At 39.9% G+C, this 17,694-nt stretch overlaps 1 protein-coding gene and 1 long non-coding RNA gene across 4 annotated transcripts; one reads left to right on the plus strand and one right to left on the minus strand.

Annotated features, from left to right (window-relative positions):
- The first annotated feature begins 64 nt into the window (after window positions 1-64).
- Window positions 65-1,623, plus strand: LOC145432163 (uncharacterized). The gene is made up of 2 exons (XR_013912443.1): window positions 65-357; window positions 919-1,623. It is a non-coding gene; the product is annotated as an uncharacterized LOC145432163 (long non-coding RNA).
- A 2,407-nt stretch (window positions 1,624-4,030) lies between these two features.
- fgf17 (fibroblast growth factor 17) lies at window positions 4,031-9,168 on the minus strand. Of its 3 annotated transcripts, XR_013912442.1 has the most exons (6): window positions 8,761-9,135; window positions 8,639-8,675; window positions 8,221-8,398; window positions 6,279-6,385; window positions 5,852-5,938; window positions 4,340-4,472 (listed from the first exon to the last, which is right to left on the minus strand). XR_013912442.1 is itself a non-coding variant. In XM_026187749.2 (5 exons), the coding sequence occupies exons 1-5, from the start codon at window positions 8,790-8,792 to the stop codon at window positions 4,191-4,193; spliced, it is 603 nt and encodes a 200-aa protein (XP_026043534.2). In that variant the 5' UTR covers window positions 8,793-9,168; the 3' UTR covers window positions 4,031-4,190. The 3 variants fall into 3 exon arrangements, 2 of the variants coding, with proteins under 2 accessions (XP_026043534.2, XP_026043533.2); XM_026187749.2 differs by lacking the exon at window positions 5,852-5,938 and having other exon boundaries at window positions 4,031-4,472; window positions 8,221-8,365; window positions 8,761-9,168; XM_026187748.2 differs by lacking the exon at window positions 5,852-5,938 and having other exon boundaries at window positions 4,031-4,472; window positions 8,761-9,143.
- Between the last annotated feature and the right edge of the window lie 8,526 nt (window positions 9,169-17,694).

Below are 17,694 nucleotides of genomic sequence, written 5' to 3' on the forward strand. Positions count from 1 at the left end.
CAACTACCACTAGAGGGGGCCAAAGACCATATATAATCCCTGAAACACGACCAGGACAGGTGAGGTAGGCAAACCGCACAAGGTCATCAGGAGTTGAGTGTTGCTCAGGCTGTGTCCCAATCCAGGGTCTGCAGCCTTAAAGGCCGCATTTTAAGGCCGATTACATTACAGCGGCGCGACGAAGGCTGTCCCAATTCAAAGGCTGCTCGAAATGCGGCCCTCAAATGTGGCCTTCATTTCCCTGAATTTTAAGGCTGTGGCGGTGTACATATCCCACAATTCATAGCGCGGCAGTCGGTGTGGATAATTTTGCCGCAGACGACAGAAGCGGAGCGGTCAAAGGGTAAACTGTCAAAAGTAAGTACTGAATATGATGTCACTTATTTATGTGCAAATGTTTAATAATGAAGAACATTAAAACATTACTGTTGGCCACATGTCGGCAAAGTTATGTGACATTAGTGATGTTTGTACTTTCAGCGTTTACTTTGTTTTAAACCCTTTAAAATATAATAATACAATAGTCGACCTTAATCTTACAGAGATTGTGATGATTTTGTGGATAATTAAAGTCAGTCATATATCCACAAACACAACAAGCTGAAAGTCAGTGATGCTGCTCGGTTTGCAGTCCTGAATATCACGGCACAAGCAGGATTCACTGCACTGTTAATGTGAGCTGTGTTATATTGCTGCCTCTGTTCGGTCACACATGTGTCCACTGCACCATCTGGGAACTCTTCTTGTTTACACTCGTAATAACACAAACACTAAATCCTGCTTCTCTGGTGCTGTTGTGTAGCAGTGTGTACACCTGAGACTGTCACCTGTCTGTCTCTCCTGCACTCTCTCTCTCTCTTTCTCTCTGATTGTGGAATAAAAGTATGAACATGTGTTTATAAGTTACACTTGTGTTAGAATCCTGCAGCTTATCACACATTTGATTTCCATGTGTGACACCTGCAAGTGTCCAGAGTGAGGACAGACTGAGGGACCCACTGCTACACATCATCTGTGAGGCTTTGCAGCCCTGATGATCCACCAGGACAAACTCAGCAGTGTGTGAGGAAGAGGAGGAGGAAGAGCCAGCAGCAGCTGACAGATGGAGAGAATAGACAGACTGTTCCCTGTTTGTGAAGGACTGCTAGGAAAGTTTAACATAACTGTCTGTGCTGAATCAGTCTTATTAGGTAATGTTCAAATAATGTGATCATCCCAGTGTTTCCAGTGTGGGAGAAAGTACTCAGGGCCTTCAAGGTACACACTATGAAAGGCAGCAACAAGTTTAATGTTCAGAAACCTAAAGTGTGTATCAGCAGCAGAATGGAGCTAAAATAAATGTTGGTTTCAGTTCTATGAAGCTTTGAGGATTTTGGATCAGTAGCTGCTGTGTGTGTTGCATCATATTGCTGTAACTGTTTATATGCTTTATATATTCTGAGCTAAGTTGATCTATAGTGTTACATCATATTCTATAAGGATGTTATGTGTTTGTAGACTTTCTGCCCAGTTTGACCCATTTAGCAGAAGTCAGCCTGTTTAAGGCTCTGATATCTATTCTGTATGACTTAAAGCAGTTATGACATGGTCTGATTTTCTCACCCAATAAAGGAATATTTCATATATCAGTCTACTCTTCATTCTATCAGAAACAGTTATCACAGCTCATAAATTTCCTTTTTACACATATATAAGCATTGAGCCAAATTTAGTAATGCCAACATATTAAAAGAACAATATTTGCCTCTTATATATAACACATCTGTATATACACTGTCACAGACACTTGTCTTTGAGTGAAGATTTAAGGTGATAGGAAATATAAATAAATGCAACTTGAATCTTTACTGAAGCTCAGTGTTTGATACAGAGTTCAAACTCACTGCTGTAATATAATAATCTGACAATAACTATAATATTGGCCATATTATATTTACATTACCAAAGTGAGATGATTTTAGTCTCACGACCAACATTAGCTAATTGTTATTTACTAGCTAATCTTAAAATGACTGTTCAGCACAGAAAAGCCCAACAATCATGTTTTACAGTCACGTGGTCTCAGCCTCAGATACTCAACTAATCAAAGTGATCTCATTGAAAAAAAAACGAATTTACAAAAAAACATTGTTCTCCTTCATTTCTGTCAAACAAACTGTATGAAACGTTTCGCGCGGTTAGTATCATGGTTGCTAGGCAACCTGAGCAGCGCGACGAAGGCTACACCGTCCCATTTCACAAGCCTCGCACTTCCGCACTTCTCGTGCTTCCTAGCACGCGCCGTACCTAGGCGAACTGCGCGTACTCCGAAGCATGGGTCGCTGGATTGGGACACAGCCATTCAGGGGATGCTGTCCTTTAGTCAACTCTGACCTTCGACCTTACAAGAAAAAGAAGAAAAAGAGCAGAGAATAATTTCAAAGATAAAATAAAAGTAGTAAAATACATTAAATTCTGCTGAGCTTCCATTGTTATTCCTGATTTTTAAAAAAGACAAATGTGAAATTCATAATCAATGAGGGCTATGACCCCTACACATGCGACTGAAATGACTGCTGCTGTACTTTTGGGAGCACTAATTATTACAAATAATTGTTATTGCTTTGTGGTTATTATATATGTAGTACGTTTCATATATTATATCAATTTTTTTTTTAATGAGGTGAAGATACTATACATACATATTCACATCTGGTTTATCAATATTTAATGAAATCATTTGAATGTTATAAAATTATTTCTATAAATTTACTGTGAAAAACATTCTGAAGCCACACATCTGATTTAAATGGGATTATTAAATACTCGTGTGCTTCCTCCATCTTTTTTTAAGTGTTTTCCTACCATTGTTTTAAAAATAGATCTCATTATATTCACATAAATGCAAGCACATTTCCCTCCATCAGTGTTAATACTGAGTAAGACTCAAACCTTCCTTGTTTGCCAAGTTCATTAAAAGAGCTACATTCACTGGCTCAACTCCAAACAGCATAGGTCAGTCCTGACCGACAGCAACACAGTTTAATGTGATATGAGCACTGGTGTTTGTATGTAAATGTATTTGCAGACACTAACAACACTCCATCCTTTCTGTGAAAGTATAAGTGGACCACTTGCAAGCACAGATTGGTAAACTGTTAAATGCAGACTGAGTTATCTCAAATAACTTATTTTTATGATGAGATGTCTGTTTGCCTGCGTCAGGCTGGCGACCTGTCCAGGGTGTACCCCATCTCTTGCCCTATAGTAGCTGGGATAGGCTCCAGGCCCCCCGGGACCCTGATAAGGATAAGTTGAAGAGAATGGATGGATGTTCACGGCATACACAGAACAAATCTTGCTGACACTGATAATGTACAGATTTCACCCTTGGCATTCCCATGAGGTTGAGTAGTGTCCTAAAATCCAAAACATTCCCTTTAGTTCATGCATGTTGATACATGAAATATCTTTGCCACTAGGCTAGGAGAAAATGTGGTATGTCATTGATCCGATTACAAAGTCAGAGCAAATATCTAGACAGTGATTGTGTAATACAGCTAAACATTTAATGTCATTTTATTAGGAAAAATTAGATTTTACATCAAAGTAAAATATGTTTCTCCATTCTTTCTTTTTTAATTGAAGTGGCAACCCCCCTTCTGATCTCTCTGGATAGATTACCCCTTCATAACAATGTAGGGCTGAATCCAGCCAGCATGTTTGGGCCAAAAATTCAAATTTATTTTAAATCTAACTGTCCAACTGTCTCCAATATGACCTTATTGGAACTCTTTGTTTGTTACCTGCTGCTTTAAAAATGTTTCCTTGTGGTATGAATGGTAGTATTGTGTCGACCCACTGGGATATAAAGAAAAACATCCTTTAAAGCACAACTGAATGTATTTTATGATTGATTTGAAATGTGAAAGTGTAGTATCTAATGGTGTCGTGGGCTGTTTCATAGGCTTCCTCAGATTTCTTGCTAGCCACCCTATGCATCGTGTCACTTCATCCCTCAACACTCGCACAGACGTAATAGACAATTTAATACAATCCACTTGCTTTACTCTCTTTCAGTATTTACAGCAATATTATGGCATCTAAGGCATTTTTCACTTGTCAAAAAATATACAAAAATAAAGTTGCATCTGTTTCTTCCCATGTCACAACTGTCATCAGTCCATCACTTTTGCTGCGCCTAGGAAGAGCTAGGTGATTTTCCTGTTCCGCTTCGCTCTACGTGTGGACGGAAATCTGATGAACTCAAATGGTTTACTTTGGTCCGTGTTGGGGAAGGGAGGTAATCCTGTGTGCAGCCTCTTGATGAAATGGACCTCTCTCTGATTCTCCCTCGTTCTGGAGGCTTTCATGGGCCTCCCTTTCCGGGTGAAAGCCACATACCAGCCCTCATACTTGGCATTCTGGAAGGCTGTGTAATTGTTCTCCAGTACAATCTCAGTGAAGATACAATCTTTGCTCCGGCCATTTGGCTGTGTGAGAAGACAGAAAGGTTTCTTGTGTTACACCTGGACAAAAACTGATTCATCTATATATAAAATTATTGCCTGAACTCATGGAATAAATGGCTTTATACAGTGTCAAAAAATGTCAGTGCAAACAGCTTAAAATAAGACTAACATTTGGAAGACAAAACCAAATTCTGATATAAATGAGATGCTGAGAGAACGAGCAATAACCCAGAACAATAACCCTTCTTATTTCAGTTTACTCAACAGTGAGCTTCTGCTGACTCACTTATGCAAATAGCTTCTGATGTGTGTCAGGTAGAATTATTATTTTCTTTCTTCACTAATTGCAAAAACAAAACGTATTCAGATTGCCTAAGGTGAGGGTTAGGGCTGGAACTGGCTGGAGCCTTTATGACTTGTATTCATGGATTTCATTTGGAATTATTGTTCTATTTGTTCCCTTATTGCCAAGATTTGGAAGAAAAATGGAAAACCAAAACGTTCATATTATCATTGCCTACGATTAGTTAGGGTTAAAGTTGTGATCGTCAATGATAACGACTTAAGCCTCACGTGGTTAAATGCTGGCAAATATTGTTACCTTTGCACAGAGATGTGCTAGCTGTCTTTATGCTGCGCTAAGCTTCTGATTTTAGATTATGTTAAAACAGTTGATAGGTATCAAATTAAAAATGTAATCACCCCTTTCCCCAATGATCAAAGGAAACTAATGTGATTTAATCATTTGTTGTCATCTTCTGATATGTTGATAACAGGTACAATCTATAATACTAGAAAAATGTAACAGAAAATGTGTGATGGTTACATTCAAGTTTGTTGCAACTTTGTACACAGAATTATTGAAAAGAACTGTTCTTTTTATCTTCACCTACAGACTGTGTCACTGAACTTCTTATCTCTGTACAGATATCACAGCAGCCACAATTTCAACACCTCTGAATCGTGATGAGAACGAGATTTATGACTTGTCATGTCAGCCAGATGTGTGATTCCATCTTTTCCATTTCCGTGAAGGAAGTGGAGAGTTGACTTATGACCAAACACACAGGGTGTGCATGATGGGAGGGTACTTCCCCCAGTCATTGTCAACCATGGCCAATAGGACTGAGTGATATCACTCAGTCCTGAGAGGATCCCTTTTTTCCAGTACTACATCATGTCCTGAAGTGACTGACAAGGTATGAGAATTCAGTAACAATGGACTGGAGCTTTAGCATCTGAGCTACAGTGTATGTTTTATTGGATATGCAGTGTGTTAAAGTAAAGTCTGTATTTCCTCTGAGGAAAAGTTTTCTCATCAGTGGTAAGTTTTCTTATGGGAAGATTGTTACGCTAACTTTACATGCTACAGACGGAACAATAGCACTGATGTGTTCTACCTGATGTGTTCATTTTCAAGATGTTCAAGGTGTTCATTTTGCCTTAACCTCTCAGTATCCACCAGCATCCACCAGATCATTGGGAACCTAGGGTTACAGTTAGGGTTAGGAGTGGGGTTTGCGTTCAGTTAATATCTACCCCAAATAAAAGTTTTGGAAAAAAAATATATACTGCATTGGCAAAGTGTGCTTCATTTAAAATATAAAATATTGTAGTTTCTGAAAACCTTCCTGTTTAGAGTGTAGCTAAAACAAAACCCAACACTAACCCTAGATGGGTTGACCTGGTGGATGTCTACTATAACACAGTTTGACTGCTTTTTTGTTTCTTTGTTTCTTTTTGCTTCACCACATTTGTCCCCTACTTTGCTCACTAAAGTCAGCATAGGTGTAGTTTCTGTGTTAACACATACTCCTCAACACATACCTTTCCAACAAGCTTCCCCTTCCGGTTCATACAGAGGTAGCGCCCACTTTCTGCACCTCTTATCCTAACTCGACTGCCAAAGGTGTCTGTCTCAACAAACAGGCGAGCTGCGGGAAAGACACAAGACTGTCAGGGGGCTGAAGACAAAAGGAGCCTAGGACACAGCCACAGACTCACTTTTGTCTTGTGTGTGTAATAAGTCATGTACAAAATGTCTTTATGGGAATCAGGTATTATTGAAAACACACAGTGACACTGAAATATAAAGCCCAATTTCTGCTGTACCATGTATGACCAGCATTTAGTGTCTGCTATTCACTACAGATATAAAACCTGCAGGGATAATGAGTTAATGCTGTTAGTATAAGAATCTGCACTTCTTTGCTCTGTGGACTCTGTTGAGCTGAAACTCCTTAGTGATAACAACCTGATGAAAGTCAAAACACCAACTGATTAAACAAATGTTATGTCTGGTCATTAAAGACCTAGATCTTGCAAGCTGAATATACATTCTCACTTATTATTCTGCAGTTAATCATGGCCATTACAACAGTCTTGTGTATTGGGACTACAGAAACAAAGGGCTTGTCCTAATCAGCCACTAAATTCATCAGACGATGGTTTCATGGATGCAGCAGGGAGGCTGAATTAACATACAGGACTGAAAACACCTCAAAGTGGGAGGGACGGGCAGGCTGGATGTGAAACTGCTGGCTTTGCCTGAGGACATCAGTGCCCAGCAGGGGCTAAATAGCTGCGCTGTGGGGAACCACAAAACTCCAGATTGTCACTAATTCCTCGGAAGAGTCTCTTTAACAAGGCATTGTCACTGATTGCAGACTAGTGTACTGCATTCTGCCAAACTATGCAAAACCCTTAACCTCTTAACCTCCACCAAGTCATTTGTGACTTATTGGGACAGGAGTACGGTTTCGGTTCAGCTGACGTCTCAGTGGATTTCAACTGAATCTCTACTGAATATAGAATTTTCTCCTATTTGGAAGATCGAAATGTTAAAGCTTTTAACAGAAAAATATGTATGACACTTTATTAACATGTTCAGCTACTTTGTGGAAAATGGCCCTTTTTTAGTATGTGGCTAGCATCATTTTGTGCCTTTTGATAATGCAACTATTACAATATATAGAAATCTTGGAATGAACAAACTTCTTCAATTGGATTTTGGAAAAATAAATTAATACTCAAAGCCTACTGATGATATCCATGATTTTTAAATATCAAATATATTGTGAATGTAATACACATTTGAGATATGGTAAATAAGTATGCAATTGCTCTTTTCAAGGTTTCTGTACAGGTATAGTTACATAGTCACAAAATGTACTATCATTATTATCATTATTATTGTTATTATTCTTATTATTATTGTTGTTGTTGTTGTTGTTGTTGTTATTAATTTATTATTATTATTATTATTATTATTATTATTATTATTATTATTATTATTATTTCCTAAGGAAACATTAATAATAATATCAGTATTATTTTACATGAATATTCAGCCATAATATTAATGTAGAGAAAAGTTCATATTGTGGCAGCTCTATTCAAAATAAAAATACAATCCGGTGGTGAGTCTGTCAATATAAATGTATTAAATTATATCTAAATGTATAAAACCAGTTTGTGATCATTACATATTTATCCCGACACGTTTTAAATGATGTTAATTGCCCAAATGTTAACTGTACTTCACAGTATGCGTGTTTGAACAAAAATGTACCTTTACATTAAGAAAAAGAAGAACATAAAACAAATCAGTTGAAAATCTTTTTCACGTAAATGTTTTTGTATTATTTTTTCGAGGGATGGGCTGCTGGAAAGAAAATTGACAACTTAATGCTTTCTCATGAAATATCTACCGGTAGGCCTTAGTGATCGTAATCCTTGGTTATTCTTAAAGTAACTTGTTAGCTCTTACCGTACAGATTTCCATCCTCGGCGGTGGCGGTGACCCTTTTGCCGTGAATCTGGACGTGTTTCCCGCTAGTGCGACTGTAGAGCTGGTAAACTCTGACCTGTCTTCGGCTGAGCTGGTCCGTCACTGCGCCCTGCGTCCTCACATACTGGTTAAAATTAGGAGACGGGTGATTCTCCCCCTTTTTTATGCAAAGGGAAAAATGAAATACATAATGTTGTCTTTCTAATCTGGGATAAAGAAACGATAGCCAATTTTAGAAGCACCAAAATGCGTCAGATTTTTTCACAAATGAATAGGCTATTCTTTTGCACACTAACATCGGCACTCATATTCAAATGTCGTTTGGATCGTAGCCTTGTAATTGTTCCTTCTTTCAGCTATTCCTTATTGTTAACAGGTTTAAGTTTTAGTGGCTTACCTGAGCCTGACACCACAGCACGAAAAAATGAAACGATCTGCAGGAGTAACAAAAAATGAATGAGCAACAAAGAAGTGATTTTTTTGTGGCTATCATACAATCAGAGTGTGTGGCCCGCTTACATGTAAATACAGTGTTGGTTTATTCCATACATTCTCTCTCTTATTTTAACCGGTCAAGGAGCAGAGTTCTTTCGGCAGTAAATCCCAGAAGGATGCGGTAAATAAATCCAAGCGTTCCCACAGTGTCGCATATGCACTCCTGACCTGTCCATCCACACCGACAAAGTCTGCAGCAGTTATTTCCTGTCACATTTATCAGAAAACTGATCCAGCTGATTGGGTAGTGAAAAATTCTTCGAAACATCAAAAGCGGACGCATCCATTATAAAGCAGAAAGGCTGTAATGCTGCTCTTTACATGACTAGGATGGAAACGTGAGGGGATCCCCAGCTCGCTGCGCTGCTGCTTGATTTGATTCCAGCTTTTGAAAAGCCCTCTGTGTCACTGGGACCCGGCTACTCACTGGTTAAATGGTGAAAGGCTCAAGTCCCTCCTTGAAATCTTGTGGGTGGGGACAGCAGCGGGACCAATAATTTACAGTTTGTCAGAAGTGCTAAGACAGATTTCTCGAAACTTTCTGAGCTTTTCTTGAAACTGTAAATGCAAAATACAGTTTTCACAGCACATCTGCATCACACACAGTTTCAGTACAACGAAAAACACGTTTGCCCCGAACAAAGGTTCAGTCAGCCTGTTTGTTGCAGATGTTGATGATTACGCTTCAATTCTTTAAAAATACCCACAGGATCTATTTTTCAATTTAGCCCTGCAATTCACTGCTGTCGTGGATTAGTGATATATAAATAACTGAAGCGAATGCTGCTGTCAGTGTTGTGTTTAAGAAATGACATCTGTGCTTTAGTTATTTAACTTGTCCTTCCAGAGGGAAACACCTGGGACAGGTCGCCTGTCTGTCAGGGTTTAATCTACTTTCAACATTAATTACAGCACTGTGTTTGAAAATGAGAAGCCTATTAGCAATTTATGGGAAATGTTGGGAGGTGTTAATGAAACTACAGCAACCTCCCACAACACTTTTGCTTGTGTTACCTGGTCACACTTTGGGCTCATGTAGAGCAAATCATTTAGACAAAAAGTGTGTTTTTTCTTCACATGAGCAATCAGCATCCCGAGAGAAGCTCCCGAGCTGCGCTAACAGTGGAGTTCAGAACAGCCTTTTCTTAATCCGGCCAAAACAGTGTAAGAAATCTACGCAAGCCAATTTTGGATGTTGTCCTTAGGTTTTTTTTTCTGTTCCGATTTAATGTTGAAAACCACTCTAGTTTGTAAAAGCTCTCTGTTCAAGATAAACGACCTTTTGTTTTCCTACCCCACATAAAGCTTTATAACGTGAAAACAGGAGTGCAACTGGACACAATACCAGTGCAAGATTGTTGAAACCCAGCAGATAAACATCAGTCACCAGCTCTGCTATGTTTGCTACAAGTGTGAGACGGACAGCACATGAGTTTTCTGAAAAAATAGCAGTTTCTGCCTTACCTGAAGGCTCTTCCTGGAGCACTCACCTCACTTACTCAACTGCCTGCAGCATTCTCTCCACCTGTGGAAAAGCAGACCAGTCACCTCTTCCTCAGGAGTCCAAGTAAGCTACCTCACTTTCACTCACTAATTGGACTTTCCTTACAGAACTTATTTGGACTTCTCAGACTAATAGCTCTCTGTTCACCCAGAGTCACACCTGTCATGTTCATATCAGCTAAGAAGAGTCACCTCCGTCCTTGCTGCCTAAGTTCAGCCCATGTGGCCCATTAACAAAAAGTGGTTTGGGGTTCAGTGGTTGAAGCACTGATCTTCCACTCAGCAGATGCCCAGTAGACATTAAAGCAATAGTCAGTGGTTTTGAGACTGCATACTGGCCTCTGTGTTCCCGTATTACATTCCCTATGGGCTGTTTTAACTGCATGCAATCAACGTATGGTCAGATACACGATATTGCCAAAGGTAGTCTCTTTCCCATGTAAATCACTGAATTCGGGAGTTCCAATCATTTCCATGGCCACAGGTGTATAAAATCAGTGACCTAGTCATGCAGACTGCTGCTACAAACATTTGTGAAAGAACGAGTCTCTCTCAGGAGCCCCCTGGGGAACAAGTCCAGTCATGAAAAGGCCTCGCTACTAAATATTCCACAGTCAACTTTTAATGGTACTATAACTATGTGAAAGCGACTGGTAATGACAGAAACTCAGACAAGAAGTGGTAGGGCTGAATAAAATCACTTAGTGTGGTCGGTGGATGCTGAGGCAGAAGGTCTTCATCTTTCTGCATAGTCAATTGTTACAGACCTCCCCACCTCATGTGGCCTTCGGATTAGCTCAAGAGCAGCGCATGGAGAGCTGCATCCAAACCTTATATCACTGAGCACAATGCAAATCCAGGGATACAGTGGTGTAAAGCACATCTCCACTGGACTGTAGGTGTAGACGGGTTCTCTGGAGCGATTAATCACGCTTCTCCATCTGGCAATCTGACGGATGAGTCTGATCTGCGGTTGTTTTTCAGGAGTTGGGCTCAGATCCTTAACTCCAGTGAAAGAAACTCTTAATGCTTCAGCATACCAAGACAGCTCTGGACAATTTCATATTCCCAACTTTCTGGGAACAGTTTTGGCATGAACGTTACGGTTCCAATCTGACCGTGCACTAGCGCACAAAGCAAGGGCCATAAAAGCATGAATGAGCGAGTTTGGTGTGAAAGAACTAGACTGGCCTACAGAGAGTCATGAGCTCAAACAGATGGAATACATTTGGGGTGAATTAGTATCATCAGTATCTGACCTCAGCTGACCTGGAAACTTCTGTCCAGGTACCCTCTCCTCCAACAAAATGGGAAACCCCGAACAAACCTTAATTCTGTGTTGCGTTGTCAGGATTTAGAAATTTGATTTAGAGCAGTAAAATGTTACCTGCACGCAAAATGCTCAAAAACAATAAACAACAAGAAGAAAACAGAAAATCAAACAGAAATGAAAAAAGACGAATGAGACAAAATGAAAGAGAAAATAAAGGAAGGTAAAAAAGAGGAGCCAGAAAGGACAAGGAAAAGAAAGATGATGGGGAGAATTAGAACAGGGGAATATAAGAGGTGAAAAAGAACAGAAAAGGCAAGTGGAGAAAAACTAAAGAGGGGAATAGGAACGAGAGAAAAGGTAGAGAAGAAAAATGATCAAAGAAGATCTGAGAAGACAGCAGAGCTGGTAGATGGGCGTGTATTTTGTTAGCTGCTGGGTCCAGATGAGGTGTATTTTGTGAACAACAGTGTAACATGAAGCTTCAAGTGCCTTCACGTCTTGGCCTTCTCACGTTCTCTTGACCTCACTACTACAATCATCCCCACCGAGGGCAATAAAGCAGTAAAATGCAGCAGTTAGGCATCTCTGACATGTTGATCTGTTTTTAACTGCTTGACAGGAGTCACTGTTACTGACTGCTGATGTCACCTTTACTGTAAGCCCATCAACTCATCCATCAGTTCTCCTCTAGTGGAACAACAATTAGTATTGTCTTAGTAAGAAAACACACACTTAGTAATGTGAGTGATGATTTAACAGCATGATGCAGGCTGCAGCAAGTGTGTTTTTGTTTGCCTGGGGAAATAACTTGGCCCGTGCCAGCTTATAATGCTGCAGTGACAGTTCCACATCATCCATGCGATGAGAACGCTCTCTCCGATTCATCGTAAACTGTCTGAAAGAAAAAATAAACTGACAACAAAATTCTTACAAACAGCATAAATTCAGTGACTGAGTGAATGATTTGTTCATGTGATAAATGAAATGATAAAACTTGGATTTCAGACAATAAGAAAACTAAGACTAGGAAAATTATATTAGAGATTATATGGTTAGAAATAAAAAGTAAATACAAATATGTGTTTATTTTTAACTGTGAAAGAAATACTTTGATCAAACTGGAAGCATCACTGCTGAACTGCAAATTTCTCAGAAGAAAATTTGTTAGTGTGTCTGTGCAGCGTTCCCTGATTCTCAGGGACATCTGAGGTGAAACGAGATTGAAATGATTATTTTTCCAAAATAATTTCTATTAAAAAAATGAAAAGAACTTGGAGCACCATCCCTACAAATTACTTTGGAAACGGTGCACACCAAGGACGCTGACCTACACTATAACTTAAATAAGTTTTGTGCTCCAAATCAGTGTGTTGAAATTGTGACTTAGCATCCTAAGAATACTGTAGCTATCATGGTTGTTAGGTTGAGGGTATAAGATAAATGCCTGACCACTAATCTTTTCCTTAAGCCGAATCTGTGATTGAAATGCATCTTATCTAAAATCCATATACATAGTTGGGGTAGTGAATGGTGCCCTTTCATTGTATGTTAGTTTTTGGTTTTTATTATAATTTGGTTGAGTTTAGTGATACAAAATCTGGTTAATTTCTTTTATAAAACAGGTTTAGATGTCAAAAATTAATGGCTGGGTTTGGATTAAAAAAACAAACAAAAAAACAACAACCTAGTTCTAGTCTTGTTGTAGCCCTGATGAACAATCAATATGTAGCATGAGAACAGGTTGGGCATTAGCATTGTGCTGACCATTGCGTACTTGCATTCTGTTTATGGATCCTTACTCATCCCAAATACTTTGTATATCCCAGAAACACTTTTCACAAAGTGTCTGTGAAGGTTCTCAGTCATCCAGGTCATCGTAGTCAAAGGAGCTTGTCTATACGTACAAAGATTAAACATTCATAAAGATATTCTGTCAGCAGGTCTGCAGATTGCATTACCGTCAGTTAAGCTGCTTTATACCAGCTCAGAATATGTTATGGAACTGATTTCAAGACTTTTGGTCCCAGTTAAATTAATGACCTACTGGTACCACACAAGGCAGTTATAGTGCTTTAGAGCCTCAGACCTCGGGCCTCAGTGTGTGGACAAGTCTTTATCTCCTTTTCTGACTGCGTGCCAGCTGTTCCTTTGATGTGCTCTTGATAGTGCCTGACGTTGTTTTTTACGTTGTGAATGGAGATCATTTTTCAAAACAGTTCTAGAGTGGACAAAATTTTCTTTTTAACAAGTGTGTTGAAAAATCGCATTAAAAAAAAAACTACATACATGTTCGTATAGACAAAACTTAAATCAAGAAAGGGAATAGAGTATTGGCAGTCAGGGCCACTAAAGCCCTGGAATAACTTAGCAGGAGAAAACCAGGCAGTCTAAGTCAACAATGTATTTCAATCCCACCTTTCGAGGCTGTCTCTTCATTCATAGTATTTCAAAGACTCTTAAGCACTGTGCTGCAGCCCACACATGATGCAAAGCTCTGAAGCTGTTCAGATGTTTTTCTAGAGCAAAGCGCTTTTTGTTTCAATGTTAGTATTTCTTTTGCTCCTGACATTAGCTGACACAAACTGGACTTACTTTACAAGTCACATTAACAATTCACCTCATAGGTAGCATTCTGCAAGCTTAAGAAACATGACCCACAGTTACACAAGCTAGCAGGAATTATTCTGTACTTGATGTATGATGGCTGTTGCAGGACTTGCTGTCATCACTTTGGAACTCACTGTTTTCTCGTTGTCAGCAAGATGTTTATGTAATGGGATACAGAATGAAGATTCAGAGGAGATGGCCCTCATGTAGCTTGCCCTGCTCCTCTACATCGTCAACTTCCAATACATATGTCAAACACATTACTGCAGGGCAGAAGATACAGAAAATATTTAATGCCACATGCAAAAACTCTGTATAATACACCTGCAAGGCCCTTTATAATTCTTCTTAAATCCCGTTTGTTTTATCTGATAGTTATATCTTATTATTAGTAATAGCAGACAAGTGCTGCAACAAAGGAATACTCCAAATCTGGGGTAAATAAGACATTTAATATCTTTATCTTTACCCCCAAACGGTTGATTCTGTTCATCTGGCCGTTTTCAATTGGAGAAATGTTTGGTCACTCATCCAAGTGACTTTGGTGTCACCTGGACCTGGTGCACCTAAATGTATAATGAGGGTATGCTGGGAATGCCTAACAAAGGCCGTGGTCCACGAGATCTTCAACTCTCACCAAAGCATTTCAGCAGAAGGATCATCATCAGCACCTCTGTTGCTGAGGCTGCTGCACTGAGCGGTGGCTGCAAGGTTGTTGGTGCCTGTCATGGGGATAACCCTGGAACCAGCTGGTGGACACCAGAGGTTGAAGCAAAAACTTGGATCTGGGGGGAGTTCAGTGAGGCTGTGGAAAAAGAATTACAGACTGCCTTGAAGTGATTCTGGCAAACCCTCGGGGAACACAGGACGGGAAAGCAGTGTTTTACTGACACAGTGTACAGTGTGGTTAGTGCTGCTGATTTCAACCGAGGACTGAGGGCGGTGGAAGGAATACTTCAAGGACCTCCTTAATCCCACTGACACATCTTCCATAGAGGAGGCAGAGTGTGTGGACGAGGGGGGCGACTCAGGTTCTCCCCTCACTCTCACCAGACTTGAGAATGTGCTCCAACTATAGGGAAATCACACTCCTCAGCCTCACCATGAAAGTCCATGCCAGGGTGCTGAAAAGGAGAGTCCATTGGTTTTTCGAATCTCAGATACAGTAGGAACAATTTTTGTTTCACTCTGGTCGCAGGACACATATTTGAGGGTTCATGTGAATTCATTCAAACAGTCTAAATGTATTTTGTAGACTCGGAGAAGGCATTTGTCCCTTGGAGTATTCTGTGGGAGGTGCATCAAGGGAGTGATGGATCGCCAAGGGTACAATTTTTCACAGCCTCCTGCACCTCTTGGGTGAGGTGTTCCTCCATCAGGAGGAGACCCTGGGGCAAACCCTGGAGAGATTATATATCTCGACTGGTCTGAGAATGCCAAACCCAGCCATTAATGTTGTTCTCCTCGACAAGCTGGGTGAGATGGCTGAGGAGAGGGAGTTCTGGGCTTTTCGGCTTATATAAAAAAGAAAGAAAGAGAAAACTGATGAATGGATGCATCTTTAAATCCAGCACTATATTGTACACTTTACTGTCTGGACTATTGATTTGGCAGCTGTTTAACTGAAAGTAGTTGGACTTTACCTATAAGTTTTAAAAAGTTTGGACGTTTCTGTGACTTCTATAATGTATGATTTGTACTCACCCTCACTTTAACCCCCATTTGTACTGTTTTGCTGAACACACTGCTCAGGGGTGCTTCCCCCTTCAAACTCCCCAATTTTTATGAAAAAAGCGAAGAGAACATGGACCAGGGGTCCTCTCGTGTCGACCTGTTTGTCCTCCCTGGTTTTCCCTCTCTCTCACCTGTCAGCGTGCATGTGGTCTCTTTATCTGTTTCATAGGCAGGGTTCCTCGAGGGTTTTATAATACGAGGCTTGTTCAACATAGGTAACTTTCTGTTATCTGAATTCACTTACACTAACAATGGCGATCAGGATAAATGCCACACGAAGCTGGCTGTCAGCTCATTAAGTTAACCCTGAGTTTCCCCTGCACATTCACATTAAAGGGAGAATCTAACCAATCTCTACATGGATCATACAACTTTTCTTTCACAGAAACTGATGCTTATTAGTGCTGCCTACTCCAGAGATGTTATCAAACGGTGATTAAACATCTGCAAAGGACATAAAAATACAACAGTTAACTAGAACACAAGAGAACGTAATTAATGCTGCAGAAAATGATTAATCTGGTGAGTTAGCGCTCAGAGCAGTAAAATAAACATTTTAACGCCAGTTAATTATTTTACCATGATGGCTACACATTAGAGCTCTGAAACAGTTTGATGCAATTACACATAGAAGCTTACCAACCTAATAAAGGAGAAATTAGTTCAGTTTATCGCAGAACAAAGTGACATTAATGTGACTGATTGAACAGGTATTCTTAGTATGTGCTCTGCTATTTATTAGCTGCCGTGCCAAGTTAATTTCAGCAGCAGCCTTTTCAACTGCACCATATTTGCATAAAAGTCAATAATATTTGTTTAGGAAATTTAATGACATGTGGATACAAATGACAGCATTGTGTCGCCTGCAAGTTTTGGTTTCATCAGACTTTTTTCTTTTGCAAACTCCCACACAACTCCGGCCTTTCTCAGGGCTACTGTAGCTCCAGTGACAAACCAAAGGGGAGCTGGTGGTCTCCAAACAGCTCTGACCACATCGTAAAAATCTCAGCCATAAAGAGCAACTGGCAACTCTTTCTGACCCTGCAAAAATAGAGGCAAAGGTTCAGAAAGTGGGTGGTCCCCTTATGAATGATCAAAAGAAGAGAAAATTTTAAAAAGAAAAGAATGGAGGATTCACTTGGGCGAGCAGTGGGGGTCTTCTTGTCCTTCACAATCAGATCAATCTTCACTGCTCCCAGTCAACTGATTCTGCATCCTAGGAATGTTCTATTCAGAATGTGTGTCATTAGTTTTTATTTTGATGACGGCTCACAGGCAGAGAGAGATGAAAATGTACAACTTCGTGCTTATTACAAAGGCTGCTGACCCTTAGGTATTGCCCTGCCATTTGGAAGCTGACCATTTGAGCTTGCCAAATTTGACACAGCTGACGCAGGCAATAAATTTGAACTAGTTTCCCCACCCCCTATATCTATAATGAGTATTCCTCTTCAAGGTCTTTGTACACACACGTATTCAAGCAATCATAATGGAAATCCTAATGTGATAATCATGGGATAAAAGTTGCCTTAATGAAGAACAATGCCAGCACTGCAGAATTATGAATCTGCACATGTGAAAACAATGTTTAAAATGTAGCATCTGCAAGTCAGAATAAGGTGTGTGAATAACTAAAGCGGATATGTAAGAGGTAATGGGTGACAGACAACATTGTTAAAGTGACCAGACTGTGCAAATCCCTCCCAGTCCTGCAGCGCTCCAATGTCTGACAGGTGAAACCCAAGTTGCTGATCCGTGATTAACACTTGCCAGTTGCAGACAGGCTCTGCCTGCAGATGAAGCAGTCAGAGAACTTAGGAACATGTCAGACTTCAAAACTA

Source organism: Astatotilapia calliptera, chromosome 12, assembly GCF_964374335.1.
Source record: "Astatotilapia calliptera chromosome 12, fAstCal68.1, whole genome shotgun sequence".
Classification (NCBI taxonomy): domain Eukaryota; kingdom Metazoa; phylum Chordata; class Actinopteri; order Cichliformes; family Cichlidae; genus Astatotilapia; species Astatotilapia calliptera.

What these genes read in the sequence shown, in the direction of transcription:
- fgf17 (XM_026187748.2), bottom strand. Translation starts at nt 8,792, where the DNA reads ATGTATGGAATAAACCAACACTGTATTTACAT. An exon ending in AACCAACACTGTATTTACAT is followed by an intron (nt 8,676 to 8,760) that starts GTAAGCGGGCCA and finishes TTACTCCTGCAG; the next exon opens with ATCGTTTCATTTTTTCGTGC. An exon ending in CGAGGATGGAAATCTGTACG is followed by an intron (nt 6,386 to 8,220) that starts GTAAGAGCTAAC and finishes TCTTTCCCGCAG; the next exon opens with CTCGCCTGTTTGTTGAGACA.